This window comes from Marmota flaviventris, chromosome 17 (assembly GCF_047511675.1).
Source record: "Marmota flaviventris isolate mMarFla1 chromosome 17, mMarFla1.hap1, whole genome shotgun sequence".
Classification (NCBI taxonomy): Eukaryota; Metazoa; Chordata; class Mammalia; order Rodentia; family Sciuridae; genus Marmota; species Marmota flaviventris.
Window position 1 is genome coordinate 32,680,189 of NC_092514.1, and position 18,752 is coordinate 32,698,940.

General features: G+C 38.6%; 1 protein-coding gene and 1 non-coding gene across 3 annotated transcripts in view; one reads left to right on the top strand and one right to left on the bottom strand.

Annotated features, from left to right (window-relative positions):
* The window catches only part of Vps53 (VPS53 subunit of GARP complex), a 145,043-nt gene extending 126,951 nt beyond the window's left edge, over nucleotides 1-18,092 (bottom strand). The window contains exons 1-4 of one of the 2 annotated variants that reach the window (XM_027924437.2): nucleotides 17,885-18,092; nucleotides 14,497-14,577; nucleotides 6,082-6,131; nucleotides 3,685-3,751 (exon numbers count right to left, since the gene is read on the bottom strand). In XM_027924437.2, the coding sequence (XP_027780238.1) occupies nucleotides 3,685-3,751; nucleotides 6,082-6,131; nucleotides 14,497-14,577; nucleotides 17,885-17,971 (285 nt within the window). In that variant the 5' untranslated portion in view covers nucleotides 17,972-18,092. The remainder of the gene's footprint in view (nucleotides 1-3,684; nucleotides 3,752-6,081; nucleotides 6,132-14,496; nucleotides 14,578-17,884) is intronic. The other variant, XM_071603931.1, reaches the window with a different exon arrangement.
* LOC114083329 (U6 spliceosomal RNA) lies at nucleotides 8,671-8,777 on the top strand. The gene has a single exon (XR_003581129.1). It is a non-coding gene; the product is annotated as a U6 spliceosomal RNA (small nuclear RNA).
* Nucleotides 18,093-18,752: the final 660 nt, after the last annotated feature.

An 18,752-nucleotide genomic window follows, 5' to 3' on the forward strand; every position in this document is an offset into this window, starting at 1 on the left:
AGACTCCCTTCGGCAAAACAACTGCCAGCCAAAGCTGGAGAGTAAAGCTTTCATGCTTAGGAGTTGACAAGGACAGGATTTAAAAGCTCCCTGGAAAAAAAAGTCTCAACTTCAGCTTGCATTACAAACTGTTGGAAAAGACAGATGGAGGGGATGACAGGAAAAGCAATTATTTCTTCTGGGCTTCCTCTCTGTCTGGATTCTAAGGAGACGAATACAAAATTCCATCACAGATTGAAATGCTATCTAAACATTCTTGAAAATGTGCTCTTGCTCTCTGAAATATGACCTGCTCTGCTGTAGTAACTTGTAACCCATTACCATATGAAGGTGGGGAGTACCGACATTCCTGCAGCCCACCTACTTCTGGGCCTGACTCCCCAAATTGAGTTTGTGACCCCCAGCTTAAAATGTAAATAACTAAAAGATGTATATTCACATACCATGACCCACCAAAAGTCATGATGAATCATCTGCTTTATTTTCACATTCCTGGAGTTTTAAATACCTGTGACTCTCTTGAGTATTTAAAAGTTTCTAGTGAGCTATTCCAAGTGAAGATTGAATCACACTAAACAGTAGTGCTATTCCAAATAGTAGTATACTGGGACTATTCATACATGAATCTGGGCAGGGGTATAGCTCAGCAGTAGAACATAAGGCCTTGGGTTCAAACCCCAACACGGCAAAGAAATAAAAATCTCATGCAAGAACCAAGCTTTCAACCACTATAAAGGAATACTCAATAGGGCTAGGGATGTGGCTCAAGCGGTAGCATGTTTGCCTGGCATGCGCGCGGCGCTGGGTTTGATCCTCAGCACCACATACAAATAAAATGTTGTGTCCACCGAAAACTAAAAATAAATATTAAAAATTCTCTCTCTCTCTTTAAAAAAAATAAAGGAATACTCAAAAACTGATTAAAATGATGTTTTTATGGTCAAGAACTTTTGTTTATTTGTAATCAACAATCATACACACACCAAATATTCATTACAGCTAAATAAAATGTTGCACGTGGACTATGGGGACTAAAATATGAAGATGAGAAAGATGTAGTTCTTACCTTCATGAAGCTTAAAAACTAATCAAGGGGACAAAACGTATTTACCAGTAAGTTAAGGGAGACCACGCAACCCAAGACAAAGCATAAGCAGAAGACTGTGGGAATTCTGGGACAGACAGAACACACATCTGAATGAGGAATACTGGGATCAATCTTCTCCTTTGTAGAATGAGAGGAGTAAGCCAGATGAATTCAGAGTCCCTTTGAGCTCTAAAATTCTGATTCCTTTGATGTTACCCAGATGAGGTAAGCATATCACAAAGGAAAGATTATTTAAGCCAGCCCTTAGATGGGTAAGATTTTGAAATGTAGCTATTGGAAGAAAGAAAGAGAAGAAAAGACATTTCAGGCCCAAAGAAATACGTAAGCATAGGCCCAGAAAGCGCAGAGCATGCTTGCAGGGCACCAAGTCTTCAGTATGTATGGAATATAAGGACAGACAAAATCAGAAATGGAGACTGAAGCCTTGAATATAAAGCACAGAAACTTGGATTTACTTCATTTAGTAAGCTAGAGGCACTGAGGTTTCTGAAGAGGCAAATGACATGACTAGACACGTTAGAGAAGTTAATCAGGGGGCTGGGGATGTGGCTCGAGTGGTGGCGGGTTCGCCTGGCATGCGTGCGGCCCAGGTTCGATCCTCAGCACCACATACAAACAAAGATGTTGTGTCTGCCAAAAACTGAAAAATAAATATTAATAAATTTTCTCTCTCTATCGCTCTCTCTCACTCTCTCTTTAAAAAAGAAAAAGAAAAGTTAATCAGTGTAGAGTGTTTGTAGGTTACCCTGTTCCTCTTCATTATCTCTGAGGGCCCAGTTTGCATGGGCCTATTCTGCCAGAGAAGCAGTACTTCTTACCTCAGAAAGCAGAAACAAAGCAATAAGGGCTAAGACCATACAAAAGTCCGGAAGCCCGGCACAGTGGTGCATACCTGTAATCCCAGCAGCTTGGGAGGCTGAGGCAGGAGGATCGCAAGTTCAAAGCCAGCCTCAGCAAAAAGCAAGGCACTAAGCAACTCAGTGGGACCCTGTCTCTAAATAAAATACAAAAAAGAGCTGGGGATGTGGCTCAGTAATCTAGTGCCCCTGAGTTCAATCCCTGATACCCCTCTGCCAAAAAAAAAAAAAGTCCAGGAAATAGGATTGGTTTTAAGAACCTAGCATGTCTTCAAGCAAATACTGATTATGATAACAGGAAGACAGATGACTTACAAATAGGCCAACAAAAGAAGATTGTTAAGAGTGGGGGAGAAGCCATAAAGTGTGGGAAAACAGAAAGATGAATACAACTGAAATTGGAGAAGAAAGGACTCATAACACCTGTGGAGCCAGTAGCAGGGGAAACAGAAATATCAAAGATCAGGAAATTTCTAAGTAAGATTACACCCTCCCCTTACCCACACTAAATGTGGGCAAGCATAACGAACATTTTCAGGAATTAATTGGACTAAAAAATGTCTAATAGAAGAGATAAAAGGACCAAGGCTATGCATAATAGCGCTCTCCTGACTGAACTAAACAAGCACTGAAGAGGCAGGACCAGGCGCTGTGGAGAGGAAGGCTAGAAAGGCATGCTCAGCATTTCTGTTATGACAGTAATTTCTGAAATACGATACCTATACAGAAGAACAGAATCCAAATAAAAAGGAACATGGCTAATAGATAACATCTGGCCTCTCAATCACTGAAGAATACCTCCCCCACACCCTTCTTTTCCCTTTCTCCCCTCTCAATACCTCTCTTTATTAAGATCCCAAAAGAACTGTAAAACTCTGAAATGAATCCATAGTTACCTGCTTCTGACAAAACTAGGCATGAGGAACTGTAGCTGTGTCAGGTTACCATCTTTTGAAGCGACAAACCCCCAACAACTTACCTGATAGACAAAAGCAGTCATCTTATTTAGCCATAGTACACAAAATAAAAGAGACATCGGGTACTAAGTCAAAGACAAGGAAACCAATTTGCTCATTAAGCCTGCATGTCCCTAGCCTTGAATGAGCTATGCTACTACACATGATCCTGATCCAAGGGACACTGAGTGACAGCTCAAAGCTGATCTGGGCATCCTACCCCTGCTATGCGGCAGGGAACAGGCGTATAAGTCATGCACATTTCCTGATGTATATGGAACAGAACAATAAAAAAGTGCTCTGCAAACAGATCAACATCTTGTTCACTTGATTGTTGGGTCTTCTAGAAATTAAGGGAGTATAATTTTCTTTTTTTTCTTTATGGATGAAGTTGAACATATTTTTACATTTGTTTATCAGCTACTTGTGATTTTTCTGTGACTTTGCTGTATATAATTTTTGTCCTTTTTCTTTTTTTATTTTAAACATCAGAAATTTATTGGTTGCTCAAAACATTATACTGATCTTGACATATCATATATCCTACATTTGTTTCAAATGGGGTATGAATTCTTATTATTCCCACGTGTACAGATTGCAGGATCACGTTGATTATACAGCCACGTTTATACATACTGCCAAACTAGTGTCTGTTGTATTCTGCTGCCCTTCCTATCCCCTTCCTATCCCCCCCTTCCCTCCCCTCCCCTCCCTCTACCCCATCTAAGGGAGTATAATTAATATGGAGGAATAAATTACTTACTTGCCTTCCATCCTGCCCAACATTTGTCTGACCTCTTACAACTGTTCGAATATTGTCATCCAGTCTCCTAGCAAAAAAAGTTAAAGGATATAAATTATTCAAAAATCTCTACTTTAGGTGAACTATAAGAAAAAATTTGGTAATTTATCCATCAGCTTCTACAAATTGCACCTACTTATCCAGAACATCAAACAAGAGTGAATGAAATAAAAACGAGGACTTGAACCTAAGGGGCAGCAACAACAGTGCAAAGCCAACCCCAGCGTAGACTGATGAGTTTTTTGTTTAAAAACATGGCAATTTTTAGACCAGGCACAGTGGTGCATATCTATAATGCCAGTGACTCAGGAGGCTGAGGCAGGGGAATCACAAGTTCAAGGCCAGCCCTCAGTAACTTAGAAAGACCCTGAGGACTTAGCCAGGGCCTGTCTCAAAATAAAAACATTAAAAAAAAAAATGGCTTGGGATGTGGCTCAGTGGTTAAGTACCCCTGGGTTCAATCGCTGGTACAAAAAAAAAAAAAAAAGTCTACTTTTACTTTTCAGAGCTGCTTGAAAGAACCAATAAAACCTTTTTATTTTTCATGGAATAAATTAGGAATGATAAAGTTGCAGTAGCTCTATAGGAAGAAGCCAGAAAAATACAAATTACCACACACAAAATCCTTTCTTTGGTGACCTTAAAAGAGTCAAGGAGCCAAGGTGATATGTGAAATCTGTGCTTACCCTATGTACCCCATCATGCAATGTGTATGAGAGAGATTGATGGCTTCCTGCTCCTCTTTCCTCTGCAGTTCAACAGGCTGAGCAGAAGGATCTCAAGTTCAAAGCCAGCCTCAGCAACTTAGTGAGGCACTAAGCAACTCAGTGAGACCCTGTCTCTAAATAAAATACAATAAAGGGCTCGGGATGTGGCTTAGTAGTTGAGTACAATCCTGGGCACAAAAAAAAAAAAAAAAAAAAAAAAAAGAAGAAGAAGAAGAAGAAGAAAGAAAATACCTAGTCCATAAGTGATCTTTGAATCACCAGGGAATTTTCATTTTCCATGCAAACCCTAACTTAGTGGTCTCTACTAGAATGTTACTGCTGAAGCCCAACAAAACAATAGGAAGCTCTTTGTGCTTCCTAAAATATGGATGCAACAACACACACATGGGGCAGAGACTTGCACACAAATACCAAAGGTCGTAGAGAAAAATTTCATATCCTGGGTTCAAGATGAACCCTTTCCCTCAATAGTTGAAAACAGACACAAAAACCAAACTATATTTAAGGCAATGAAATGAATCTATTTATACAATGAGCAGACATTTATCAAGTACCTGCCATGTGTAAACCCAGACACGGATAAGCCAGAACAAGATTATTGAGCAGGAAGGACACCTAATGACCACCCTGAGCAATCACATCTTGGGTTAATCACAATGTTTAATCCTGTGCCACCACCCAGGTCAAGCAGATCTGACATTATTAGCTAGTAGGCAACCAACCATGTGTATCACATGTAAGCCTAGGTTCATATCTGACCCTTGGGAATACAGAAAAAGGAAAACCCACTAGAGAAATAAAACCACTGAAAACAGTCAGGAGCTGTGATGCATATTTGTAATTCCAGCAACTCGGGGGCTGAGGCAGGAGGATCACAAGTTCAATGCCAGCCTGGGAACTTAGCAAGACCCTGTCTCAAGATTTAAAAAAAAAAAAAAAAATTTATAAAGGGCCAGGGTATAGCTCAGTGGTGAACCAGAGTGCCCCCGGGTTCAAACCCCAGTACTACAAATAAATAAATAAATAATAAAACATTTAAATAAGAAGTTTTATAATTAACTTTTATTATTAACTACTATGCTTTTTTTTAAAAAGCAAACTCTATTATAGCTTCCTTAATTTTTTATGAATAATTCAAGACTGGCTAAGAATGAATTATTGTTTTTTTTTTTAATTTGTGTGTGTGTGTGTTTGTGTGTGTGTGTGTGTGTGTGTGTGTGTGTGTAGTGCTGGGGATTGAACCCAGGGCCTTGTACAGATGAGGCAAGCACTCTATCAACTGAGCAATATCCCCAGTCCAAGAATGGGGTTTTTGGAGCTGGGGATGTGGCTCAAGCGGTAGCACGCTCGCCTGGCATGTGTGTGGCCCAGGTTCGATCCTCAGCACCACATACAAACAAAGATGTTGTGTCCGCCGAAAACTAAAAAACAAATATTAAAATTCTCTCTCTCTCTCTTTAAAAAAAAAAAGAAAGAATGGGGTTTTCATGGACATTCAGATAAAACAAAAATCATTATTTTTTTTAATTTGAAATTTCAGTCGTCTCAAAGAAAAGTATACTTTTGGAATGTAATTAACTAAATTAATAACATACTTTTCATTAATTGACAATTGTATGATGTTACTTACCTTATTTTCAGTCTAATTTTGTTCACAACTTCATCTATATTTGCCAGAGACTAAAATAAAGAAGAAAAGAGTGTCCAGCTGTTATTTCACTTCCTGGAATTCCTATTTCACAGGGAAATGATGAGCTATAACATCTACTTATAAAATCTCAAAAAGTTAATCTCACAGTATGATAGCATTTTTACTTTTTTTAAAAAATAAGGGGCTGGGGTGTAGCTCAGTGTACATTTGCCTAGCATATGCAAGGTCCTGGGTTCAATCCCCAGTACTGAAAAAGAAAAGAAAAGAAAAAAGAAAAGCAGAACTTGCCAACCACTGCCAAATCTAGCCCAGAAAGTATTTTTTGTAAATTAAGTTTCACTGGAACATAGCCATGTCCATTCACTTACATACTGTAGCTGCTTGTGAGCTGCAATGGAGGAGTTGGAAAGTTCTGACAGATACTGCCTTGCTCACAAAGTCTAAAATATTTACTATCTGAACCTTTAATAGAAAGTTGGATAATCCCTAGCATATAAGATTGTAACAAATTCATATAATAAAATACAGCAAAGAAAATAAATTATAACTATTACAACACACAATAACATGGACAAATTCTTACTAACATAATATTGAAGGGGGAGGAGCCAAAACCAAGAGTATATACTGAATGATTACATTTATTCAATTAAAAAAAAAAAACATGTTAGAAGCCAAAATAGTGATTATCTTAGAGGGGGCTAGTGACTGTGAGGAAGCAAGAAAGGCCTTTGAAGATATTTTATTAAATGTTTTCTTTAAAAAAAAATTTTCTTAAGTTATACATGGACATAATACCTTTATTTTATTTATTTATTTTTATCTGGTGCTGGGGATCGAACCCAGTGCCTCACAGGTGCTAGGTAAGCATTCTACCACTGAGCCACACCTCCAGCCCCTAAATGCTTTATTTCTTGATCTGGGTGGCGATATTCCTTCTGTGAAATTCATCACTATTCACTTAAGATTTGTACCCTCTTCTATATCATGTTACACTTCAACAAATAAATAAATTTATTTTTTAAGCTTAATGAAGAGCCATTAGAAAAAAATCTGGAAGGGCACACACTAGCTGTTGTAACAAAGTAGAGCAGCTGTAATCTCTGAAATCTGCATTAATAGTTTTAATATATAAAAAGAAGAGATATTTAATTTTTCTTCTTTTTGCTTATGAGTATTTTTGATTACTCTATATTGACAGGTACTGCTACTGTGATTATAATAAAGCTTTTAAGATAATGACAAAAGGACCATTTCTGACTTTAGAGATGAAAACAATGTGAGGAAATAATGCCCTCTAGTGGAAAAAAGAAGGTACAATTTTATGGTACCATTTTAACTCCAAAGTTTTAAAAACTTTATAAACCCTCAACAGATATTTTACCTCAGAAGGAACTGGAGGTAGTGCAGGAATTGTGCTTATAAATTGCTCCTGGCTACCTCTTCTGGCTGTAGGAGGCCTAGAGGCTTCCAGGAGCAGTTCTGGTAAGAGAAACAGGTCCCAAATGTTTGAGATGTAAGACTGGACTATTCACATCTTGTCACTGCTCTGACTGAGCCAACCATTACTCAGAATTTTCAGAACTCCAAAAACAGACTGAGGTAAGGATGAACCTCAGAAAAAAGAAGTCTCTTTAACTGAGAAATCCATTTCAACTGGTTTCAATCCTATTCTGTTAAATCTGTCGATTCAAAACTGGATTGGGTATGATTTCCATCACCATCACAGATATAAATGACAGCCAAGTTGTCACAGGACCTGGGTTTTAGCCTACCTCCACCACTGCTACTAACTTGCTTCAGGGAAAAAGAAATCTCTCTTGAGTTTCTATTTCATCATATGCAAAATGGGCCTAACAGTTCCTGGCCTATCTCTGCTAAAGCCCATTCTTTCAAAAGAAATATTTTTGTGGTACTTTAAAAACTATTTTTAAAATTTTTTTTTGTAGTTGTAGATGAACAGCATACCTTAATTTTATTTATTTTTTAATGTGGTGTTGAAGATCGAACCCAGTGCCTCACACATGTTAGACAAGCACTCTGCCACTGAGCTACAGTCCTAGCCCCCCCCCCCAAATATTTTAAAAATATTAATATTTGGGAAATCTGGGTGAAGGGAAGCCAAGAATTCTCTGTACTACTCTTATACCTTTTCTGAAAATGGAAAATCCTACCAAAATTGTATAATTTGTATACATATATGATTTAAATTATGAACATCAAAATATTTGCAAGCTAGGGCTGGGATTGTGGCTCAGTGATAAGAGCGTTCGCCCGGCATATGTGAGGCCCTGAGTTCAATCCTCAGCAACACATAATGATAAATAAAGATACTGTGTCCATCTACAACTAAAAATATATTTTTTTAATTTTGCAAGATATTTAAAATTGTTAAAACATGTACATGACCAAAAATTCAGATAGTAAAAGAGGGTTCATAATGAGATGCAAGGCTTCCAAACCTACCCTGTGCTGTACGACCCCCCCAGTTCTTTCTCAGAGGCAGTGGCTCTGAGCCAGTTTCTTTTCTACTTTCTCAGACCTAGTCTGTGTTAAAAGCACATCCATGTGCTCGCTTTGGCAGCACATATACTAAAATTGGAACGATACAGATAAGATTAGCATGGCCCCTGTGCAAGGATGACACGCAAATTCATGAAGCGTTCCATATTTAAAAAAATAAATAAAAAGCACATCCATAAAGCGTACTGCACCATGCTTTTTCATTTAACAATATAACTTGGAGGTCATTCCATATCAGTAAATACTATTTAGTGGTACTGGAACCATTTCCTAAATTTAATAATCCTTGGACCTTAAGCTCTTAGTCAAGCCATAGCAACTTTTCTAAGAATAATAATGAAAAATATTTATGTAGTCAGTTGTTCAACTGCATTACAATAGTGAAGACCTGGAGACAACCTAAAGACCTATTCTTAGAAGAAAAGTTAAATAAATTAGGCCAAATTATCTGATGAACTTTTATGCCACCCCTGGAGACACTAGTCAAGGAGATTATAAAACAAAGTAGACTGCTTTGGGATACTGTACTAAGAAGGGGAAAACATGTCTAAAATACCAGGCACTCCATGAATATAATCATTAAAAGAATAGAAGCTGGGCAGAGTAACAGACATCTGTAATCCTAGTGACAAGGGAGGCTGAGGGAGGAGAATTCCAAATTCAAGGCCAGCCTCAGCAACTTAGTGACACCCTGTCTCAAAATTAAAAAAAGGGGGCTAGGGGATGTAGCTCATTGGTAAAGTACCCTTAGGTTCAAAACCCTCCCCCTCAAAAAAACTAGAAAGAAACATCCTGAAACTACAGAATACTTGATTGACTGTTATATGGACCCATGGATAACCATTTTCATATTTAATTTTTCCAGATTGATTGATTGATTCATTCATTCATTCATTCATTTTCTTTGTACTGGGGTAGAACTCAGGGGCACTTCACCACTAAGTACATTCCTAGTCTTTTTATTTTTACAATAGGGTCTCATTAAGTTGTTGAGGGTCTGACTAAATTTCTGAAGCTGGCCTTGAACTTGCAATCCTTCTGCCTTAGCTGCCAGAGGTGCTGGGATCACAGGCATGTATGCTGTACCCAGCCAAATTTTCCAGATTTTTCTACTAGAGAAGTAAAAGGGAAAAGGTGCTACCACTTGATTTGGGTTTATTATGTAACACTGCTCTAGACACTACAGAAAGTATTTCCCTTAATCCTCTCAATCTAATGAGATCCTGTCTTTAAAAAAAAAAAAATGCTAGGATATAGCTCAGTGGTAAAGCATCCCTGGGTTCAATTTCCCGGTAGAAAGGAAGAAAAAAAGGAAGGAAAGAAGGAAGATAGATTGATTTGGAAAATATGCTCTGAATGGAGAGATGCTCTAAGATGGAGGAGATGACATGAGATTCAGTAAGTTTGTCTGATTCTAAGGTCTCTGCTCTTTCTTACTCTATAATGCTACCTCTTGTGCAATGGGTCTTGACCTACTTTTTCTGCACCCCCAAATACCTGACAGATATGAGACACTTTCTCCCATCATTTCAGTACCTCCTTATGGTAGGAATCCTTCTGGAGTCAGGGGAAAACCAGTAGGAATCCAGACTGGCTTCCCTTGATGAAGGTGATATAACCTCTCTGAGAATCACTCATCTGGTTTAGTCTTAATGAGGTTGTACAGTTTTAATTGTATAAGATTTTTAATGTTTGAATTATTGAAAGGTATTCACTGATTTTAATGACAATCCATGCTGATTACAGAAAATGCAGAACAAGAAATATAACCCTGTGTTCCCAAGAGTATAGCTACTATTAGTATTTTTGTATATTGCGTTTTATTCTTCTATGAAAATATATGGATTTTTAAAAAATAAACTGAGCCAGATGTGGTGGCACATGCCTGTAATCCCAGCTACTCAGAAGACTAAGGCAGGAGAATCACAAGTTCAAGACCAGCCTAGGCAATTTAGTGAGACCCTGTTTCAAAATAAAAATTAAAATGGCTGGGAATATAGCTCAGTTATAGAATGCCACTGGGTTCAATTTCCAACATCACAAAATGACAACAAAAACAAACAAACAAAAAATTGGGAACAAGTAATTAGATACCTTGGGTTTTTTCACTTAAAAATATTAGATTCAGAACACTCTGGGAGTTATTAAAAGTTATTTTAAATAGCTCCCTGTAATTTGTTTTTTCAAAGTTCTAATTATATTAGTTTTTCTTTTTCTTTTCTTTTTGAGACTCAGTTCTTTTCTGGGTCTCACTACATTGCCCAGGTGGATCTTGAACTCCTGGACTCAAGCAATCCTCCTACTCAACCTCCCATGAATGCTGAAAATATGCTAGTTTTTCATAAATTTAATTTAATTTTCTCTTAATTAAACCAACAACATGATGGATGATTATCTTCAGTTTACTGCTAGGAGACTAAAAAGGTTTTCCAGATCATTGTTACCAAACCCAGATACTCTTCAGAATCACGTAGGGAACTCTGTTAAGTACAGGCTGAACTTCCCCTGGACCCAAACCTAGTGAAATAGAGACATCCAAGGACCAATCCACACTCCAGCCTCCAGGCAAGCACTTGCCACTCAACAGATCCCCTTCCTTGGAGTGACACTAAATCTACTGTTCACATACTAACATTTTTTAAAACAATCTAAACTCATAGTTAACAAGTACACACTGTAGGTCCATGAAGTATATAAGTGGCTTTTGCCCAAATTTAGCAGTAGTTTTAAAAAAGTGACATGGTAGGCTGCTACTTTCTGTTACTTTTTCATTAAGGTTCATGGGCATCTGGGTTGGTAGATGAACTGCTAAATATAATTCTGGGACCAGGGAAATAAAGGCAACCCTGTGTCATATGCTTTGAGTTACCCTAAGAAATGTCACTATACATTATCATGCACATGGAGGCCTAATTGGACAAGACATATAACTGAATCTGTGGAGCAACAAATGTCAAATGTCTTGTGCTACTTTTAGCAGTTAAAAAAAAATACATACACAATCATTTCAGGAAGAGGTAAGAACCCATGTAATTTTCAAATCTAACACTTTGTTCAGATAGCTTTCTTGATAAGGTAGGAGAAGTGAACATTTATGTGGCTAAAATTGCTGTCCTGATGCCAATTGTTACCAAATGGTTATCTCTAGCTAATTCCTAAAATTCCTGTTTCACAGAAAATGTTGAGCTATAAAGATTATTTGTGAAATCTCCAAAAAGACAATCACACAATATATTATTTTTAAAACTTTATTTTAAAAAATTATGTCCATTAGAAAGTTTGGTGCAGTTAGAAGAATAACTTCTAATAATCCAGAGCACAATAAGATAATTAACAATTAACTGCATATTTCAGAACAGTATTAAGAGGATTTTGAATGTTCCCAACACAAAGAAATGACAAACGTCTGAGGTAACAGAAACACAATCACCCTGATCTAATCACTACACATTGTATACATGTATTGAAATGTCACACTGCACCCCATAAATATGTACAATCACTAGGTATCAAATAAAATTAGAGCATTTTAAGAAAAATAGAACAGCAAACACATAAACAATTCAAAAAGAGAAAATTCAAAAGAATGTATGTCAAGATATTAACAACGATGGGGATTATGCATTCCATACTCAAACATACAACTACATATTTCCACCTTGATGACCCAAATGTGTTCAAAACTGAGCTCATGACATGTTCTCTTCTGACTCTACTTACAACTGAAACCTGTTTTCTTTCTCTCAATACTGGGTAAAGGTGTCAACACCTACTCAGTCTATTAGGCTATAAATCAAGCTCAAAATCCTTAGAGTTGCCTATAATGCTCAGTTAAAATGCCATTTCCTCAGGGAAAGCTTTTTTGGATTCTTCAGGCAGCTTTCACCATATTTAGTGGTCTTCCTTCGTGGCACTTTTAAACTGAGCGCTCTTTATCACTCCTTGCCCTGGTATTCTCTCTGAATAATGAGAACAATAACTGTGTGGAGAATATATCATTGTTAAGTGCTTACAACAGCACGTGGTACACAGTAAATACCCAATAAATGTTAACCATTATTATAGTTGTAGCAGAAGTTAGGACTCTTTTAAGAGCAAGTAACAATAATAATGATACAAACAAGTCACTGCAACTTCATAATTCACTCATAATGTGCAAATAGTATAATTAATTATTAGGAGAGACTATAAATTCCACGTTGGTAAGGACCACATCTGTCTTGCTCACTCTTGCTCTCTACATTTTTTCCTTCTTAGAAGGGTAGGCAGAGTAGATATTTTTAAAATGAATTTTAGATTCTATATGAGCCTCGACTTTCATCCCTTTAGGCAACAAACTATGTCACTTCTGTCTCCTGAGTAGTTCTCAAGTCCTGTTCTCTCCATCCCATCACCTTCACTCAGGCTTTCAGTGCCACTCTCAAGGGACCCACTGCATTAGCCTCCTAATTGGTCTTCCTGCCTCCAATGTTTAGAATGACCTTCTTTCCCTTGTATTCCCAGAAGATTTACTTGGCTGTTCTCTCTGCCAAAACAATGTTCTGAAAGATTGCCACAAGCCTGGCTCCTTCATATTTATCAGGTCTCTGCTTGAATGAAACTGCCTCAGGGAAGCTTCCCTTTAAGCTCTTTTTCCTTTATCCAAAGGACCCCTACCCAAGCCTTCATGCTCTATCACTGCGCCACCTGCTTTTCATCAGATCATTAATCACACTTGATAATTTCTTTCTTTCTTTCTTTTTTTTTTTTTTTGAGATGAGGATCTCACTATGTTGCCTAGGCTGGTCCCAAACTCCTGGATTCAACAGCATTGAAATCTGCTCAATCTAAGGGATCCTGGCTTGGAAATACCTATATAAAAACAGGAGATTATAAATTAAAACATCACGTTGGACACCTTAATGCTGGTTGAAGCCATCCTCCTGCCTCAGTCTCCTAAGTAGCTGGGACTACAGGCATGCCACCATACCCAGCTGTAATTTCTTATTTATTTATTTATCCATTTATTTCTTGTCTTCTTCCACACAGTAGACTCCATAAGACCAGGAATTAACCTATCATGTTTACCATTTCTCCCCAGTTTCAAGAACAGTGCCTGGCACTTCTTAGTCACTTAATAAATGGTGGCTGACTTTGACTACTGAATGAATAAACAAATCCCTCAAGACGTGGCAGAGGGTTGCCTGAGGTTTTAATTTCCCTAGGAAGAATTATGCTTTCCCTCCATACCTCTTACAGCATTCAACATTGTCTCCCCCTACTTAATTATGCACACCTCAAGGGCAGGGACTGGGTTTTATTCATCTTTGTAGTCCCAGCACCTGGGACAGTGACCAACAACACATGACAGGTGACTACTGAATAGCTGCAGAATGAATAAGTGAAAACCTAAGAAAAACTCCAGCTGCTCTTCTACCAGCTCTGCTGCTTCTAATTCTTGTCTATTGTAAGAAAAACCCAGCCACCTAGGCAAATCAGCCAACAAAACGACATAAAACAGAAAGTGTAAAAATTTACATTTTGAAATAGGAGTGAAAGCTGCTTTATGACTCAGGGCTTATCCTGCCTGCCTCACTGCTACTTTTCCCTACCATGTTATAAAAATTCTTTCTACTTATTCAAATACAACAGGAAATTGAACTAGGGAAGGCGGGGGGTTGTCCTTACAACCAAAGGGTACAATTTCTAATAATATGCTTCTAAACAATGAATTCTACTCTAACACAATTGGTCACAGAAGAATTCAATTTGAATTTAACTCTCATTTGTTTATTAAGGGCCCTGAGATTACACGGTATAACAGACCAATCACAATCCTCCAGATGAGCCAGGAACCATTAAAATGAAGGAAACCTAAAACTCTATACTTACTTGTTCCGTTGGGAACAGGGTATTGATATATTCAACAGCATTGAAATCTGCTCGATCTAAAGGATCCTGGCTTGGAAACACCTATATAAAAACAGGAGGTTATATATTAAAACATCATATTGGACACCATAAATACATACAACATTTGTCAATTAAAAAGAAAATAAATTCCACAATAGAGGGGATTAAAAATAACTGTTATCTTTCTACCTTGTTTTATATATTCTTTCTTTCCTATTAATTGGTAAGTTCTCTAGAGATAAAAGGAAAAAAAAAACTTTTTCATTTTAAAATGCTTTACATGCAACAAATACTCAATAAATTATCTATTAAGGAAATAGGGCTGGGGGTTGTGGCTTAGTGGCAGAGCACTTGCCTTGCAATGTGTGAGGCACTGGGTTCGATTCTCAGCACCACATTAAAAAAAAAAGTTGTTATGTCCATCTCCAACTGAAATATTTTTTTAAAAAAAGGAAATAGACATGTAATACAATGTCTATTAAATAAATCTTTAAGGGCTGTAGCTCAGCGGTAGCACATTTGCCTGGCATGTGTGAGGCACTGGGTTCAATTCTCAGCACCGCATATAAACGGTCTATGCAAATGTGAAAAGTTCCACAGACATCAATGAAATGTCAACTCAGCAAGCATTAGTAAACCAGCTGATGACATGGTTATTATTAAGAAATCCTTAATAATAGACTTAGGTTCCATGTCTCAATCATGTCTCTACAGCAGAATTCACTATGCATTGAAGCAATCTCTGAGTGTGTGTGTTGCTGGGGAATGAACCCAGAGCCTCACCCATGCTAGGCAAGCACTCTACCACTAAGCTACTCTCCCTGCCCAATTTTTATGCTTCAGTGTTAAGGACTAGCAGCATTCAGATTCATAGAAGAAAGCAAGAAACCATCTGAGAAATACAGCTAACTCCTTTCAAAAGTCACAAATTGAATAACATGTAACAAGGGGGATTATAAAAGGAGTCAAATGATCTCCTGCTTACTGGATTTTACCAGTTCAAGACAATTTTAATGCTGGAAAGCAACTTCTTCAGAGAAGAAGCTTTCCAAAGAAATATAGTGTCAAAGTATCAAAATGTCTTCTAAGATAGGTCAAAGACAATTTTAGAAGAGTTTAGGGCTTCTACCATGTAAAAGAGAAGCAGAGGGCTGGGGTTGTGAATCAGTGGGAGAGTGCTTGCATCTAATGAGTGAAGCACTGGGTTCCATCCTCTGCACCACATAAAAGTAATAAAATAAAGGTATTGTGTCCATCTACAAATATATATATATATATATATATATATATATATATATATATATATATATATTTTTTTTTTTTTTTTATTAAAATAGAAGCAGAGGTGAGGCAGATGACAGGAAAAAAAAAAAAAAAAAAAAAAAGAGAGAGAGAGATTCTACAATGTTTAACATTGTAGGGCACAGTGGCCCGCATCAGTAATCCAAGCAACTCAGGAGGCTGAGGCAGAAGGATCACAAGTTGGAGGTCAACCCAGGCAACTTAAAAGACCCTATCTCAAAATAAAAAAGAAAAAGGGCTAGGGGCATATCTCAGTGGTGAAGTGCCCCTCGATTCAATTGCCAGTACAAAAAAAATTTAAATGCTTAACATTTCCATTTCTCTAATATACATTTATGGCAGAGATATATCGTATGCACGATTTATACAACCTCAATTACATACCCTTACCAGAGGGAGTGTGGGGAACTAGGCCTGCCATGAGTGTATGCCCCATTATGAGAATGATATTTCCTCAAGTGGCCTCAGTCTCTGCATTCCTCTCACTGTTCTTGGTTGTTATCCTTGGTTTTGATGTGTTTTCATATAACAAAGCTCTTAAACCAAGTCAACTTTTTCATCCAGTGATAACAGCAAATAAGAGATTGGCTCCAATGCTGAAGAAGTAAACTAACAACACTAGACTTATTGAAGAGATGCTTATACATTTTACTTCAAGGACAACTTAAGGAATTGCAAGGATAACATGTGGATATGTAAATTTTCACTTTATGCATGACTTTGGAGCTTAATACCTGGGTAAAGTGGGATTCCATCATCAACCCTTCCTAACTTCTCATGTATCACTACACTTTAAAAGTATGTTATTGTTGGGCTGGGGTTGTGGCTCAGTGGTACAGCGCTTGCCTAGCACATGTGAGACCCTGGGTTCCATCCTCAGCATCACATAAAAATAAATAAATAAAATAAAGATATATTTTTAAAAAGTATGCTATTGCATAATTGTTTGCAAAATTTTACTCAAAACCTCAGACCACTAAAGTAAGAAAAAAATCCTAAATTCATCTTAACATCAAGATGTCTGCTTACTAGATAAACATAATACTAAAATTCAAACATATTCTTTTAAAATAGCAAAAATATGATCTTCTGAAACTCCGGTCAAACAACAACTGATTGTATTCTGCTTCATTCATTAGAGCCCAACAAATCCAAGAGCAACTGAAATGTATGTCATCTACTAAGAAAAAGAGCTGGATGGTGGAGCACTGTGACCTTAACAGAAAAAAAGTTTTGTCCAATGGTCTGGTATCATCAGGATGTACCAAATGTGGTTGGCATGAGCAATCCATGCACTCCTAGATAAACACACATCCAAAAGTCTATAAATGGAACAATACAAAAACATTATTTAATACAATGGTGGATCCATGGTATGAATGGTCAATGTTAATTATTAGTAGAAGTAATGTTTTACTTAGAAAAACTTCCCAGTAGTTGTTAATATGAGGCATAACCCTTCTTAAATAATACTTCCATGACAATTCCTTCTTTAAGGGAGGTTTTCTCCCTTTATAGGAGAGAAACCCTGTACAAAGGCCTAAATCACTACTTCTAATATTATCACTCATAAAATTTTAATAACCTTGAAAAGAGAATTTAGTCAACTAAAGAGTTGCTGCAAAGAAGAGAGGCCTCCTGGGAGTATCCCCCAATGTAATCCAAACTGCAGGAATTTTCAACATTTTAGGGAAAGCAAAGGGTCATTTTTGGACCCATTTTTTGTCCCAATTCTGAGCCCCTCTAGAGGGGAGTGACAAATGAGAGGGTCTGTACTAACCTGGTAAATGAATGCAGCATCATAACCCCCAGAATATGAGGTTGCACTCACAGAGTCCCTTTTTCTAGGTGCATCCTTCAGGGGGTTCTTTTGCCCAAAGACAATCAAGGCCTACAGAGGACGCTTCCCTTCTCCTGATTCAGAAACCCGCGGCCATCTCTGATTCCCCTGCCCACGCCCCCCTTTCAATCCAGCCTCCTCGCTCCCCACCCCACCCGCTCAATTCCCACCGCCCAAAACTGCAGCACCCCCCACACTCCGCTCCCGAGGGGGCGGAATGCTCACCTGCTCGATTGCTAGCTGCACCTCAGGCGTCAGCTGCAGCACGGCTTCCAGTTCCTCCACGAACTCCAGTTCCTCTTCCTCCATCATTCCGCCTCTCAGCACCCTTCTGAACCCCGTCCCCAACCCCCCACCCTCAGACCTCTAGCGGACGCCTAGGTCCCAGAAGAGCAACCCTCCAGTTGCAGAGCTCTAACAACCCACTGCTCTGTCAGCCAGCCGGCACTTCCGGGAAGCCGGGCACTTCCGGGATCCAAGGCACTCTGGGATAGCGGAGGACTGACCTCTGGAGGCGTGCCTGTCACCTCTCCGGAGTCAGCCCGGACAGCCCGTTAGCCACGCAGCCCGGGCTTGCACTCGACGGGTCCTTAAGATGGGGGCACTCGTCACCTCGCCCAAGGCGCGTCCTCGCTCTAAGGGCCCCGGTATGGGGGACAGCCTAGCCTCCGAGGAGGACGCCTCCGTGAGTGGCAGCTGCGTTGTGACCTCCGGACAGCAACCCCAGCGGTCCGCGAAGCCCTTTCGCTCCCTGAGCCCCCTTGGTCAGTGGCAGTAGGGACACCTGCCATCGGGGATGAAATGACCCCAGCTGGTAAGTGGCGATGTTGCCAAAGACATTGATAGGATGGAATAGCGCGTTCACTTAGTAGAGATAAGTTCCCCGTGTGCAGGGCCACTAGACAGTTTTCTGAAAATTGTGAAGCTGCCTTATGGGATTGGGGGTCGGGGTAAACCTAGGCAGTCCCAAGACCTGAGAAATGTTTACTTTCCAGGACACGGAATATCTCAGATATCTGAATCCCTGTCTACACTCCTGATGAGCTGTGTGATCTTGAACAAATTTCCATCTGCCCTGCTTATCTTGCACTAA